The sequence below is a fragment of the Marmota flaviventris genome, chromosome 9 (genome assembly GCF_047511675.1).
Source record: "Marmota flaviventris isolate mMarFla1 chromosome 9, mMarFla1.hap1, whole genome shotgun sequence".
NCBI lineage: Eukaryota > Metazoa > Chordata > Mammalia > Rodentia > Sciuridae > Marmota > Marmota flaviventris.
Genome location: NC_092506.1, coordinates 89,241,921 through 89,258,980, shown reverse-complemented (window position 1 = coordinate 89,258,980; position 17,060 = coordinate 89,241,921). Strand labels below are relative to the sequence as shown.

At 33.3% G+C, this 17,060-nt stretch overlaps 1 protein-coding gene across 1 annotated transcript in view; it reads right to left on the bottom strand.

The window, feature by feature from the left end:
- The window catches only part of Dync2h1 (dynein cytoplasmic 2 heavy chain 1), a 377,152-nt gene that overhangs the window by 131,731 nt on the left and 228,361 nt on the right, over window positions 1-17,060 (bottom strand). Inside the window, exon 82 of the mRNA XM_071616653.1 lies at window positions 16,762-16,866. Within this exon, the coding sequence (XP_071472754.1) occupies window positions 16,762-16,866 (105 nt within the window). The remainder of the gene's footprint in view (window positions 1-16,761; window positions 16,867-17,060) is intronic.

The window sequence follows — 17,060 nt, the reverse complement described above, 5'->3', positions numbered from 1 at the left end:
AAAAAAAAAAAACCAAATAAACCAGTACACAAAAGGGCAAAAGAACTTAACAGAAACTTCTTAAAAGAAGAAACACAAATGGTCAATAAATATATGAAAAAAATGTTAAGCATCTCTAGCAATCAAGGAAATGAAAATCAAAATGCCAAGATTTCATCTCACTCCAGTCAGAATGGCAATAATCAAGAATGCAAACAATAATAAATGCTGGCAAGGATGTTGGGGGTGGGGGGGGAAAGGTACTCTCTTACATTGTTGGTGGTGGTGGGACAGCAAATTAGTACTACCACTCTGGAAAGCAGTGTGGAGATTCTTCAACAAACTAATAAAGGAACCATTATATGATCCAGTATCTATCAAAAAGATTTAAAAATCAGTATATTATAGCAATACAGCCACCTCAGTGTTTGTAGCCACAAAATTCACAAGAGCGAAGTTTTGGAATCAACCCATATATCCATCAATAGATAAATGGATAAAAGCAGGGCGTTGGGGCACATGCCTGTAATCCCAACACCTCAGGAGGCTGAGGCAGGAGGTTCTCAAGTTCAAAGCCAGCCTCAGCAAAAGTGAGGCACTAAACAACTCAGTGAGACCCTGTCTCTAAATAAAATACAAAATAGGGCTGGGGATGTGGCTTAGTGGTCAAGTTGCCTGAGTAGTTCAATCCTTGGTACAGCCCCCCCCCAAAAAAATAGATGAATGAATTAAGAAAATGTGATATATATATATATATATATATATATATATATATATATGAAACACACACACACACACACAGTTTTACTCAGACATAAGGAAGAATTAAATAATGGCATTTACCAGTAAATGGACAGAAATGAAGAAAATCATGCTAAGTGAAATAACCCAGACTCAGAAAATGAATAGTTGAATGTTTTCTCTTATATGGGAAGCCTGAACAAAATAAGGGAAAGAAAGCAGTTGGGGAGGGGATCAGATATCATAAAAATACAGGGAAGATCACTGGAGTAGAAGGAGAACAAGAGTGAGAAAAGAAGAAAGGGAAAGGGGAAGATAAATAAAATTAATCTAACAAAACTGTTATATTCTTATATAAAGAATCAAAGGGAATTTCATCTTTATGTATATGTGAAAAAAAGGAAGTTTAGTAGAGAAAGGAAAATAGAGGGTAGGAAGAGGGAGGAAAAGGGGGAAATAAGGTTGAAATTAAATTCCTTACATGTATTTTATCAAAATGAACCCAAATATAATGAGAAATTATAATTCTCTAATAAAATAATTCTCTCCAGATGCCTTTCAATTAAAGTGGGAGCTTCAAAGGTCCTTTACTTAAGGTAGAGGCAGAGTTTCATGCACTTCCACCTCCCCAAGTGAGGTGTTCTTCTTCCCTTGGCCTCCACCAATAAAGCAGTTTCATAGTTCTCTCATCAGACAAATGTTTATATAGAAAAAGCTTGTGAGAGGGCAAGAATTCACCCTAGCAGCCTGCACTTAGCCATGACCAACCTGTTAACTGTTCTAGTTGAACTCACATAAGTGCCTGGGTACATGTGACTAAGTATAGAAATGTTTTATTAATTCTCTGTAGGTAGCTGTATCTCCTTAGATTTCAGTTAAGTTGTTGCCCTGTAGTCTCCTCACTGATTGTTAAAAAAAAAACTGTCACAAATTTGTAGTTTGGACTCTATTGCAAGAGTAGAAACAATGCTCTTTCAAGCACTCAACATCCCTGAAGTTCACTTTCTATTGAATTAAAATGGTCTTTCTTCTTTCACTCCAATTATAACCATCATGAAATAGACTTTATTATAACGATCATCAAATAGATTTTATTAAACAAATAGTCCCATTTATCTAATCTAATGAAAAGTGCCCCATTTTGTCTCAGTTACTGACTGCTGGTGTCACATGTTACCTTTATCAGAGAGATAATACTACAATGGCCAATTATGGTATAAAGGGATGTGAAGGAGATGCAGAAGAATGGCATTGTTATTAATAACCTAGCAGAATCTCACAAAATAGGATCTACTATTTATTGAGTACTATCTTAAGTGTTTTATATACCTGTGATGATAAAAATTAACATATATTCACTAAAGAATATATTGTCCCATCTTGGTAAATAAAGATGCATTTATGATAACAGCTTAGGACTTAAATGATAAAAGAACACAATTATAAATGTTAAACTTGATTGTTCAGTTTTCATTTTCTTAAGTTTTACTTAACAAAATAAGCTACAGGAATTAAAACTTACTTTTACTATCAAAAAAGTAAAATCTCAAAACCTGAAACTGTAGAAGTAGGATTTAATTTCTGCTTTAAAGATTTCCTTAGTAGAACTTAATTATGCTTAATTTTGAAGTGTTTCTCATACACTCAAACTGTCTTAATTGCACAAGCTCCATGAAAACATTGAAAACAATCTAATTCATGCAGAAATTCTCTTTAGCAATTGTAAGTGAAAAGTGCATACATTTACTCAGAGATGCATTCACAAGATACATGTTTAAATATAAGAATATATGTTTCTACTTTATCATGTATATTACAAGTAGGACATTTTTTACATCGCTCCCTACTAAACTGACTTGCTTCAAAACAGGGAGTATTTTCATTTTTCTATACTTTCCAATTACTAGCCCAATGGTGATATACTAGCAGTAAATAATATAGGATAGAAGAACATACGTAAAAATGAAAAAATTGCAAAGGATCAATACAAATATTTCATGAAGATGGATTTAAACTGGAATAAACATTTATTGTGGGTTGTTCAAAACATTACAAATTTCTTGACATATCATATTCCACACTTTGATTCAAGTGGGTTATGAACTCCCACCTTCACCCCATACACAGATTGCAGAATCACATCAGTTACACATCCATTGATTTACAAATTGCCATACTAGTGTCTGTTGTGCTCCACTGCCTTTCCCATCCTCCACCCTCCCCCCTCCCCACCTCTCCCCTCCCCTCCCCTCCTCTCTCTCTACCTCCTCCACTGTATAACCCTGAGGGTCTCCTTCCATTACCATGCAATTTCCCTTCTCTCTCCCTTTCCCTCCCACCTCTCATCCCTGTTAAATGTTAATCTTCTTCTCCTGTTCTTCGTCCCTACACTGTTCTTAGTTACTCTCCTTATATCAAAGAAGACATTTGGCATTTGTTTTTTAGGGATTGGCTAGCTTCACTTAGCATAATCTGCTCTAATGCCATCCATTTCCCTGTAAATTCTATGATTTTGTCATTTTTTAATGCAGAGTAATACTCCATTGTGTATAAATGCCACATTTTTTTTATCCAATGGAATAAACATTTAAATAAGCAAAGAGTAGTGGCAAGAGCAATTACAAAAATGAGATAAACAAAGACATTTTAAAATGTCTGTACCAAGATGCTAAAAGAAAAAGGGAAAAGAAAAGAAAGTAGACAGCATTAAAGATTTGTGGGTCACTTAAACAAATAAATATTCTCATTTTCAGAATATCAGAAGGTAAGGAGAATAAAGTTATGGGCACAGAAAACCCAGTAAAAGAAATAATACCAGAAAAATTCCCTAATCTTGAGAAAGTTATAAATTTTATGTACAGAAAGTATATAGGACCCCAAATAGACATAAGTAGAAAAGATCTTCATTATGGCTTATTATAAGTCCAACTGTCAAAAGTACAGGACAACAAATTTTAAAATCTATAAGAGAGTACCAAGTTGTATTTAAGGGTATTCCCATTAGACTAACAGATTTTTCAAAAGGAGCCCTATAAACCAGGAGGGAATGGAATGACATACTGAAAGCCCTGAAAGAAAATAACTGTCAGTGAAGATTGCTATACCCAGAAAGGTTATTGTTCAGAAATGGAAAAATAAAGACCTTAGAAGATAAGCTAAAACTGAAAGAATTCATGAACACCAGTAAAGACTTACAGAACAAGCTTCAGAGAGTCCTACATCCAGAGGTAAAAAGATGACTACTATTATGAAACCACATGAAGGTACAAAACCTGCTAGAAGAATAGATACACAAAACAGAAACAAGAGAAACATAATTATTAAGACCAAAAAAAAAAAAAAAAAATCACAATGAATTAGCTGACCTTTGCAAAACAGTTCAACCAACATTTATAGTACACATTCTTTTAATTAGCACATGAAATTTTCTCTATAATAGACCATATATTAGACCACAAAACAAGTCTTAAATTTAAAAAAAGGAAAGAATTAAAATCCTTTGTCTTTTCTGATCACAATGAGATAAATCAGAATTCAACAAAAAATTTTTATAAATTATACAAATGCACGGAGACTGAATGATACTTTTGAACAGTGGATCACTGATGAATCCAGAAGCGAAGTTGAAATATTTCTCAAACCAAATGAAAATAGAAACACAATGTACCCAAACTTGTGGGATGTAACAAAAGCAGTACTGAGGAAGTTTATAGTAACGAGTGTCTACATCAAAAGAGAAATATTTCAAATAAACAATCTAAGGATGCATCTCAAAGACTTAAAGCAAGAACCAAATCTGAAAATTAGTAGAAGGAAAGAAATAACAAAGTTCAGAACAGAAATAAATGACAGAGGGACTAAAGAAAAACAAAGAAATATACAAAAGACCAATGATACAAAGAATTTAGTTCTTTGAAGATATCAACAAAATTAAAAAATCTTTAACTAGACTCAGAAAAAAAGAGAAAACTCAAATAAAATTAAGGATGAAAAAAGGAGACACTGCAACCAGTAAAATGGAAATGCAAAAGATCATTAGAGATTATTTTGAAAAACCATAAGCTAGAAACCCTAGAAGGGACAAATTTTGGGACACATATGACCAAACAAAATTGAAACATTCAAGCTTAAAATAAACTCTAAATAGGCCAATAGCAAGTAATGAAATTGAATCATTAATAAGTCTCCCAATAAAGATAAGCCCGGAACTAGCTGACTTACTAATTTCTACCAAACATTTAAAAAAGAACTCATGCCATTTCTTCTCAAACTATTCCATAAACTCCAACTCTTCCAAACTCATTCTATGAGAACAGCATTACCCTGTTATGAAAACCAAATAAAGGAATAAGTAAAGAAAACTATAGACCAATATCCCTAGTGACATAGATGAAATATCCCCCCCAAAATACTAGCAAATTTAATTTAAATACATAGCAAAAAGATCATTTTGTCATGATCAAATTGGTTTTATCCCAGGTATGTAATGATGGTTCAATATATATAAATCAATAAATGATACTACATCATACCAACAAAATAAAGAATCATATCATCTCAATAGATTCAGAAAAAGCATTTCATAAAGTTCAATATTCTTCATGATAAAAAAAAATCTCTCAACAAGGGATCAGGATGGCACAGTACAGAAAGTTATTTTCCAAACTGCTCTGTGGGGCGAGCCCAGAAAACCAGATAAACAACTTCTCTTTTAGTTTAGTAAAAAAAAAAAAAAAAATCCTACTGGGATTTAATACTAGGCTCTCAGAACAGCCTAGGGACTTGGAAGTGTGAATAGAATAAAATAAAAACTAGGAAAAAAAAAAAAGAAAGAAAAGAAAAAAACCTACTGCCATCAGCCAGGGCAGATCCACCTTAGTCTCCTTACTAAGAGAGCCCACATTTCGCATGGCACTGAGGTATGTCTTGAAGTGGAGAAGACATTGATCAGAGACATTGACCAGCAGATCAAGGGGGTGAGCTGTATTTTATTTTCATGTGAGGTGGACGCCGCTTGTCAACTGGTGGCCTGGGAAAACAGAGACAACCTTCATATTTTCCTGCTGTGTTACAACTGCCGGGTGGGTGTGGGTCCAAACCCAGGTGCCCAGAACTGTGTAATTCCAGTTGGGTCTGAAAACCTGACCTGGCATAGTCCTGCAATAGTCCTGCAATACAACCCAAAGTGTGACTAGAAAACCAGATGAAATTCAGGTGTGGAAAAGTGTTGCACCCAGGGGAATTCAAGACTAAGATAGGAGAGATCCTGATGCCTCTCAATCTATGAGTCTGGTGGTCTGCAGGACCAGGTGGGAGCAACTGGGAATTCCACAGGGTTGGGGGTGGCGGGGGGCAGAATGTGAGCTATGGCACTGAACCCAGGCGGCAGAGTGGGGCAAAAGACTGGCTTCTCCACCACTGGCGCAGAAACCAGAGGAGATTCAGAGATACACGTGCCCAACAGGAAAGGAAGTAGCCAGGCTTTGGAGGTATGCTGATTTAAAAGCCTCACAAAACATCATTCCACAAAGCACCAGGGGTCTAGCTAGACCCAAACCCAGCCCCTAGGAACTCTGCCTCTAGAAACCCTTTCAGGGAACTCTACAGTGACCCCTTGCTGTGAGTGGATTAGACAACAGCCTCCAACTCACTCCCCCTCACTCTGCTAAGAAGGGAAGCTAAGAATTGGAAACATGTCTAGCTCCACAAAAAGAAAAAGGTATTGACAGGGGTTTCTATCCTCATATCAGACAGAGTGAACTTCAAATTGATCAAAAGAGACAAAGAAAGTCATTTCATGCTGCTTCAGGGAATTACACTTAACACTGGGTGACTTTAACGTTTTATTATTTTTAAATTTTTTAAATTAATTTTAATTAGGTATATATGACAGCAGAATTCATTTTGATTCATTGTACACAATAGCAGCACAAATTTTCATTTCACTGGTTGTACACAATGTAGCATCTCACTATATGTGTAGTCATACATGTACCTAGAGTAATAATGTCCATCTCTCCACCATCTTTCCTGCCCCTATGTCCCCTCCCCATGCCTCCCTCTCATTTGCCCAAAGTTCCTCCATTTCCCAACCGCCCCCTTTCCTCACCAATGGATCAGTATCAACTTATCAGAGAGAACATTCGCTCCAGGTTTTTTGGGATTGGCTTACTTTGCTTAGCATGATATTTTCCAACTCCATCCATTTATCTGAAAATGCCACAATTATATTCTCTTTTATTCCTGAGTAATATTTCATTGTGTATATATACCACAGTTTCTTTTCTGAAATATTTATTTATTTTTTTAGTTGTAGTTGGACACAATACCTTTATTTTATTTATTTATTTTTATGTGGCGCTGAGGATCGAACCCAGGGTCTCGCATGTGCAAGGCGAGTGCTCTGCCATGGAACCACAGTCCCAGCCCACCACAGTTTCTTTATCCATTCATCTATTGAAGAGCATCTAGGTTGGTTCCACAGTTTGGCTATCCTGAATTGTGCTGCTATAAACACTGATGTGACTGCATCACTGTAGCATGCTGTTTTTAAGTCCTTTAGGTATAGACCAAGGAGTGGGATAGCTGGGACAAATGGTGTTCCTTTCCAGGTTTTCTAAGGAATCTCTGTATTGCTTTCCAGAGTGGTTGCACCAATTTGCAAATCCCACCAGCAATGTATGAGTGTGCTGTTTCCCCGACATCCTCCCTAGCATTTATTGTTGTTTATATTCTTGTTTTGCATTGTTTGTATTCTTATATTGTTGTTTGTATAACTGCCATTCTGACTGGTGTGAGATGAAATATTAGAGTAGTTTTGATTTGCATTTCTCTAATTACTAGAGATGTTGAACATTTTTTCATATATTTGTTGATCGATAGTATCTTCTTCAAGCTATAGTAACAATAACGGCATGGTATTGGCACCAAAACAGACATTTAGACAAATGGTACAGAAAAGAAGACACAGAGACCAACCCACATAAATACAGTTATCTCATACTGGACAAAGGTGCCAAAAACGTACATTGGAGAGAAGATAGCCTCTTCGATAAATGGTGCTGGCAAAATTGGAAATCCATATGCAGCAAAATGAAACTAAACCCCTATCTCTCACCATGCACAAAACTCAACTCAAAGTAGATCAAGGACTTAAAAAGAGACTCTGCGCCTAATAGAAGAAAAAGTAGGCCCAAATCTTCACACGTCAGATTAGGCCCCAACTTCCTTAACAAGATTCCTAAATAAAATCAAGAATTAATAAATGAGATGAGCTCAAACTAAAAAGCTTCTTTTCAGCAAAAGAAACAATCAATGAGGTAAAGAGAGAGCCTATATTTGTGAGCAAATTTTTGCCACACAAATGTCAGATAGAGCACTAATCTCCAAGATATATAAAGAACTCAAAAAACTTAACACCAAAAAAAACCAAAAAACCCAATCAGTAAATGGGCTAAGGAGCTGAACATTCCTCTTTCATCACTGGATACATCCTCCAAATAAAAACTAAAAAAAAAAAGAAGAAGCTACAGAACTAAAAAATACAATTAATAATTTAGACTTAAAAGACATACACAGAATATTTCACCCATAAATGACTGAATACACTTTCTTCTTAGCAGAACACACATCATTTTAGATCACATCTTAGGCTACAAAGAAAGGCTTAGCAAATTAAAAAAAACAGAGATAGTACATTGCATCCTATCAGATCATAATGGAATGAAATTAGAAAGCAACAATATAATAAAAAACAGAAGCTATTCTTAACACCTGGAGACTAAATAATATGCTATTGAATGACAAATGGATAGCTGAAGAAATCAAGAAACTAAAAAAATTCTTAGAGGTAAATGAGAATAGTGATAAAGGCAGTTCTAAGAGGAAAGTTCACAGCACTGAGCTCACTGATTAAAAAAATAGAAAGTCACCAAATAAATAAACTAACATTATACCTCAGTGCTCCCTAGGAAAAAAAGAACAAGTAAGCACTAAAAGCAGTAGAAGACAGAAAATAATTAAAATCAGGGCCAAAAATCAAGGAAATTGAAACAAGAACAAAAATAACTTTTAAAAAAATCAATGAAATGAAGATGGTTCTTTGAAAAAGTAAATAAAATTTATAAACCCTTAGCCAAGCTAATAAAGACAAAGAGAGAGAAACATCAAATTTCTAAAAGTCATGATAAAAAAGGAAATATCACCACAGACACCACTAAAATACAGAGGATAATCAAACTATTTTGAAAACTTATACTCCAATAAAATAGAACATCTTGAAGACATCAATAAATTTCTAGAGGCATATAACATACCCAAATTGAGTCAGGAAGACATACAAATTTAAACAGATCAATTTCAAGCAATGAAATTGAAGATATCATCAAAATCTACCAAGAAAGAAAAGCACAGGACAAGATGAATTCTCAATCAATTTCTACCAGACGTTCAAAGAAAAACTAACACCAAACCTCCTCAAATTATTCTATGAAGTAGAAAAGTAGGGAACTCTTCCAAATTCATTCTATGAAGCTTAGTGTTACCATTCCAAAACCACACAAGGACACAGCAAGGAAAGAAAACTTCAGGCCAATATCCCTGATGAACTTAGATCAAATATTTTAAATAAAATACTGGCAAAACACATAAAAAACACTTTTAAAAGAGAGCACCATAATAAAGTGAGTTTGGTTAAACATAAGGAAATAAATAAATATAATTCACTGCATCAATAGACTTTTTTTTACACACATGACAATAGTGGAATGCATTACACTCATTATTACCCATTTACAACACAATTTTTCGTAACTCTGTATATAAAAGTATGTTCATGCCAAATTATGCCATTATACGTGTACTCTCTTTTTTTGCATTACAATTCTTAATACACATATATACCACAATTTATCATATCTTTGTTTGTATATAAGGTATATTAACACCAAATTCAAATCTTTATACATGTATTTTGTATAATGATGACCATCACCTTCCACCATCCTTGCTATTCTGCATCAATCGACAAGAATTCACGTGATTATCTCAATAGATGCAGAAAAAGCATTTGACAAAATTCAGCATCCATTCATGTTCAAAGCACTAGAAAAACTAGAGATAGGAGGAATATACCTCAACATTGTAAAAACTATGTATGTTAAACCCAAGTCCAACATCATTCTAAATGGAGAAAAACTGAAAGCATTCCCTCTAAAAACTGGAACAAGACAAGGATGCCTCTTTCACCATTTCTATTCAACATCATCCTTGAAATTCTAGGCAATCAGGAAAAAGAAATTAAAGGGAAACAAATGGAAAAAGAAGAGCTCACACTGTCCCTATTTGCCAACGACAAAAGACCCAAAAGACTACCGGAAAACTTTTAGAACTCAAAAGGATATAAAAATAACCCCCTTAATCAACTGCATTCCTATACATCACTGATGAATCAACTGATAGTGAAATTAAGGAAACTATCCCATTGACAGTAGCCTCAAAAAAATGAAATTCTTGAGAATCAATCTAACAAAAGAGGTGAAAAACTTCTACAATGATAACTGCAGAACACTAAAGAAAGATATTGAAACAGACCTTAGAAGATGGAAAGATCTCCCACGTACTTGGATAGGCAGAATTAATATTGTCAAAATGACCATACTACCAAAAGCACTATACAGATTTAATGCAATTCCTACTAAAATTCCAATGACATTCTTCATGCAAATAGAAAAAGCAGTCATGAAATTCATTTGGAAAAACAAGAGTCCCAGAATAGCCAAAGCAATCTTTAGCAAGCAAAGTGAAGCAGGAGGCATCACAATACCAGATGCTAAATTATCCTACATTGCTATAGGAATAAAAACTGCATGTTATTGGTATCAAAATAGGTAAGACTACCAATGAAACAGAATAGAAGAAACAAAGACAAACCCCTATAAATACAGTTATCTCATACTAGACAAAGGAGCCATAAACATAAAAGGGAATAAAATTATGGCTTTTGCAGGTAAATGGATAGAACTGGAGACTAACCAGCTAAGTGAAATAAGCCAATCCCAAAAAACTAAAGGACGAATGCTCTCTCTGAAAAGTGGATGCTGACTCACAATAATTGAAGGGGATGAGGGGAGTGGAGGTTCATCAAATTGGGCAAGGGGACTAGGTGGAAGCGAGGGGGGATGGGAATAGGAAAGACAGTAGAATGAATCAGATATAACGTACCATGTTCATATATGAATACATGACCAATATAACTCCATATCGTGTACAACCACAAAAATGGGAAGTTACACTCCATGTATGTATGATAGGTCAAAACACATTTTACTGTCATGTATAACTAGAAAGAACAAAAAAAAATTAAAAAAGAATTACTTTATGACTGACATTTGCCCAAAAAATGGATAGATCTGGAGACTACCATGCTAAGCAAAATAAGCCAATCCCAAAAAACCAAAGGTCAAATATTCTCTCTAATATATGAATGCTAACACACAACAAGGTATGGGAGGGGAAGAATCAAAGTTCAACAGATCAGACAAAGGGGAATAAAGGGGAAGGAGGGGGAACAGGAATTAGGAAAGCCAATGGAATGAATCTGACTTAACTTTCCTGTGTACATACATAAATACACCAGAGTGAATCTCATCATTACGTACATCCACAAGACTGGGATCCTAATTAGAATAAGATACACTCCATGTTTTGTATAAATATTCCAAAATATATTGTCATGTATAACTAAAAAAGAACAAATTTTTTAAAAATAAATAAAAATAAAAATAAATCCCTGAACAAATTAGGGCTAGAAGAATCATACTTCAACAGCATGAAGTCTGTGTATGACAAACAAACGAACAACATTATACTGAATAGGAAAACTCTAAAAGCATTTTCTCCAAATTAGGAATAATACAAGAGTGTCTATGTTCTTTCAATGTAGTACTAGAATTTTTAATGAGAGCATTCTAGCAAGAAAAAAATATAATTTCTTATAAAAATATGAATAGAAAACAAGGATGTTAAATTATCCATTTGCAGATGATATGGTTCTATAAATAGAAAAATGTAAAGACTCCACCAAATGACAATTAACTGTACTAATCACATTATCACTTAGCCCTCCTCCCCCATACTCCAAATGGCACCACACATTCCCACTGCCTTTAAAGATCTTCTAGTTGTCTTATTTTCTGATCACACATCAGTCTTGCTACAATTCTTTGAAGTATCACCCCATCTCCAAATATATGTTAAATATAGGTATTTACTGGGATTCTGCTTTGGGAGCATCTTTTTCTGCTTTATCAATGTTTTCTAACAATCTCTGACTCCCATGGCTTCCTCTCCAGATAGGATTTTCTGTTTGCCAAATCCATTATCAAATCTATATCTGAATTCTCTGTTTATTTAGTAAAAATTCTTACCATAATATCCAAGCAGTTAATCCATGGGCATCTCAAAAAATACTATCCCATAGTTACGTCAATTTAATATATTAAACTGATCTCTTCTTCTCCCCACCATCAAAAATGAAAGTGCAAAATCTCTTTCTTTTGACACTTACATTTTGATTAATGCAACACTATCTATACAGCATTAATAACTCAGTGGAAAAGCAGAAGGAAAGGGATATTACATTGTTTGATATGAATGAGAATATATATATTGATACAGGTTACACAAAAGTATCTGATAACTGTTGACATACAGCATAAATACATTAAGTATTACAAATACTTTGTAATAAATGCCACTTATGGTTACTGCCTTGTATGGGTTTACTAGATTCATTTTGAGCCTTCATATTTGTACAAAATTGGTTACATAGCTTTTGCATCGGTGTTTATCTTTAAAAGTCCAAATTTTGAGTACCTTCTTCAATAACAGTTGTCACAATTCTGAACTTGTACATGATCAATAGTGTGTATTTTAACATTTATTCGGTGTAAAGCAGATGACAGATTTGATGTCAAGTCAGACTTCTTAATATCTGAATATTCACTTTCAAATAAAGGCAAACATAATAAATGTGGCTTCTAATAAAAAAAAACTTCTAATTATATGCTCTAAACATAGACATTTTTTAGTTCAAATATGTATACATATTGGTAATTACAAAAATAAGAGGTTTTAATAATTGTACTGTGAAAACCATCCTATGTATGAAAATAATAATTAAGAACCTTTAAAAAGTAGTGAAACAGACCTATAGTTAAAACATGTATTAAAGTATGTATTACCAGAAAAGTTTTAAGACTACATTATCTTCTTCTCATCTAACAAATATTAATAAAAATTTCAATATCAAGGCAAGACAAAATAGTTGAGATTAAAGCACAGTAAAATAAATTTTAGAGAATTATCTGGTAAACTAGAGTGAGCAAAAAGTAAAAATATATACTGGATTGTTGGGGAAAATAACATTAGAGTTTATCTTCTCATAATATTATGTGCTTAGATACTAAAGTGTTCAGTTAAGTAAAGAAAGTTTTTTTTTTTTTTTTGCTTGTAAACAATATTTGTTTATTTCTCATGGTTGAAGAGTCTGGGAAGTCTAAGATAATATGAGTAGATTTATGTCTGGTAATGGCTTTTTTCCTGGTTCATAGATGACTCCTTCTGGCTGTATCCTCACCTGATGGGCAAGGCTACTTACTATCTGGGGCTCCTTTTATCAGAACACTTTTTTAAATGAATTTTTTTGATTTATATATGACAGCAGAATGCATTACAATTTTTATTATTCATATAGAGCTCAATTTTTCATATCTCTGGTTGTATACAAAGTATATTCACACCAATTCGTGTCATCAGAACTGGAAATCCTTATGCAACAAAATGAAATTAAACCCCTATCTCTCACCATGCACAAAACTCAGCTCAAAATGGATCAAGGACTCAGGAATACAATAATAGACCCTGTGTCTAATAGAAGGAAAAAGTAGGCCCTAATCTCCATCATGTGGGATTAGGCCCCAACTTCCTCAATAAGACTCCTTTGGCTCAAGAAATAAAACAAGAGAGCTTTGTAATGTTTTGAACAACCAATAAAAAAAAATTGTGCTGTATAAGTGTAGTATGAATTGTAAGACATTCTGTTGTTATAAATAGCAACTTAAAATTTTAATAAAAAAAGAAATGCATACATTTAAAAAAATAAAACCCCCAAACACATTTATTAGGTCATTAAGTATTGTCTTATTTTAAGCCATCCCCAACATCTTATTCATACATAAAGATTTGCTTAAAAATTAATAATTTATTTAAAAAATTAAAACACTACCTTCAAAGTTAATAAAATTTGACAAAAGTAAAAAAAATTAAAATAAATAAATAAATAGGATGGACTCAAAAAGTTTCTTCTCAGCAAAAGAAACAATCTGCAAGGTAAATAGAGAGCCTACATCTTGGGAGCAAATCTTTACCTCTCACACATCAGATAGAGTACTAATCTCTAGGGTATATGAAGAACTCAAAAAGCTGAGCACCAAAAAAAACCAAATAACCCAGTCAATAAATTGGCCAAGGATCTGAACAGACACTTCTCAGAAGATGATATACAATCAATCAACAAATATATAAAAAATGTTCATCATTTCTAGCAATTAGAGAAATACAAAAGTAAAGAAGCTTTTATCTGCCTAATTTGCTATGAAACCTCTGATGTTTGGGACTCAATTTAGACTAGGGATATATTGACATTTGTATGCCAACATGGGACCTATATTACTAAAATGAAAGAAAAGATTAGCAGGAAACAAAGAATACGGTTTCTCATAATACCAAGAGCCTCATACCCTTGGCTTTTGTAGCCACACATGGCCCAAGAGCAAAAGAAGCTGTGTATGTAAGTGAGTGTTTGACCTCCCATTAAGTGAAAATGCTGGGAATTCTACATTTTTATTCCTGTATACTTCCCTGAAGTCTCTAAAGCTGTATCTATTGTTACCATATCTCTTTCATTAGATATCCAATTCAAGCCATGCTAAGTCCAGTTCCCCCAGAAACTGAATTATCCTTAGATTAGAACTGTAGAAGCCAGCTTAAAAAAGGTTTTTGGATCTGTTAATAAGGTTCCATAAGTAAACCATTTGGGGGGTTCTGTAAAATACTTCTTATTCTTTTAATGATCTTTTAATTATTTTAATCTTTTCTGTTTAAGTACTATGTAAAATTTTATGTATACATAAAATATATGTGCATATACACACATTGGGAAACAATAGAAATAACTTCATTTTAAACACTAAAATAAACCAGAGAAAAATAAATTTGGTTTAGCTATGTTTTTGTTTGTTGTTTGTTGGTTGGCGGGTAGCAAGCATTGAACTCAGGGGCATTCAACCACTGAGCCACATCCCAGCCCTATTCTGTATTTTATTTAGAGACAGGATCTCACTGAGTTGCTTAGCGCCTCACTTTTGCTGAGCGCCTCACTTTTGCTGAGGCCAGCTTTGAACTTGCAATCCTCCTGCCTTAGCCTCCAGAGCTGCTGGAAGCTGCACTATGTATTTTTAAATGAAGTGCTTTCAAGTTTACTTTATATCAAGAGAATATTTGTGAACAGCCAGTATGTGTATGTACACTCACACATATTTTTAAAAATCCATATATATTATCAGTATAAATACTGAAAAATGATTATTTCAGGTAAGCTAAAAAGCATGGAGAGAAATGACAAATTTAACCATCTATGGTAAGTATGTAAGGTCTGGACTGGGGTTTTAGCTTAGTGGTAGAGCACTTGCTTGCCTAGCACATGTGAGGCACTCAATTTAATCCTCAGCACTGCATAAAAATAAATAAAATACATAAAAATGTAAAGTCCATACAGAACTTTACATTATCTTATAGACTATTTGATTGGACACTGTTAAAAGAAAGGGAAAAGGAACTGGAGAATATTGTCAATTGGTACAGATGAAGAGGTTATTTGTTCCTGGGAACATTTATACTTGCTTTTATAAATAATGTGCTAATAATTTTTTTATAATGATATGACCATTTTAAATTTTCAATACAGGCAAGATAGTTAACAATAAAACAAGAGAAGAAACATAATGAGTTTTATAAATGTTGGCTAAAATAGCAATAAAATACAAAACTGTAGATTTAAATAGGAAAATAAAAGCTAACTAAAATGCCCATAAATAATCAAAGAAATAGGTAAGGGCCAAATGAGTTTTCTATGCACTAATTACACATTGAACCTTATGTAATGGTTTAAAATTTCATGCCCCTGAAATGGTGCACATTACTTAGCAATACATTTATGCCTGAAAAGTAGCTGTATGTAAAGAGTGATGAGAACCACCTCATCACTCAGACAGTCTGAGTTTAAATTCTGGTACTACCTCTGTTTTTAATGATTTGGACAAGTTGCAATATATAATTCTGTGTGTATCTGTATCAGTTTCCTCATCTGTTAAAAGGGGAAAGTATTAATATTAAAGTTCATATGTATAAAGCATTTAGAACAGTTTCGGGCACATAGTGGGAGGTTAATAAGTGTTAGATCTTCTTAATTAAGATGGACCAGGAATATACATCTTTCAGAGCAAATATTTTTCTGCTTCAGTGATTTAAAAATTCAAATTCCAAATATGCATAATGTTCGATCATGAGTAAATTAATAAGAAATAAATGTATCATTTATAAGCTAACACAATTGCAAATTATATATCTGTATCTGATACCTATTATGAAAATATCAAATTTAGTTAAATTCAATCATTGTCAATATTAATTAATTCAATCATGCTACATTTAAAGTAATCATAAAATACATCAAAAGAATACAAAAAATATTTTTAATAAAAATGACAGTATTTGATGTTGTATTATTAATTTTTGTAAACATTAAGAAAAAAAATTTGGTTCCTTTAAAATTTATTTAAAGTAAAATTGGAATCTGTTATATTCAATGATATAAAAGTTTTAAATAAAAGCTTATGAGCTTTGTAGTAATGAAACTTAAACTAGTTTCATTCAGTCTCCAAAGTCATATTTTTCTAAAAGGTAGATACTTTCTTAAGTTACCTGAGAACTGATCATGCGCTGAGATGAACGAGCAATATTGGCAGGAAGACCAAAGAAACTAGGTTTGTCATCCTCTGGAAGTTTTTCAATGACAGCACGATAGTCCTAAACATAAAGAAGAAGAAGAAAATATTTAACTAGAGATTGAATTTATAACCATTGAAGTCAAAAAGAATGAACATTATGAAGAATCTCACTTTGTCTTTATTTTAACTCATTTATAGGAAATGTTCTTTCAATACTTTTTTGTGCATACTATATTTTCCTACACAAACTCCCAATTCAAGAAAACTTTGAAT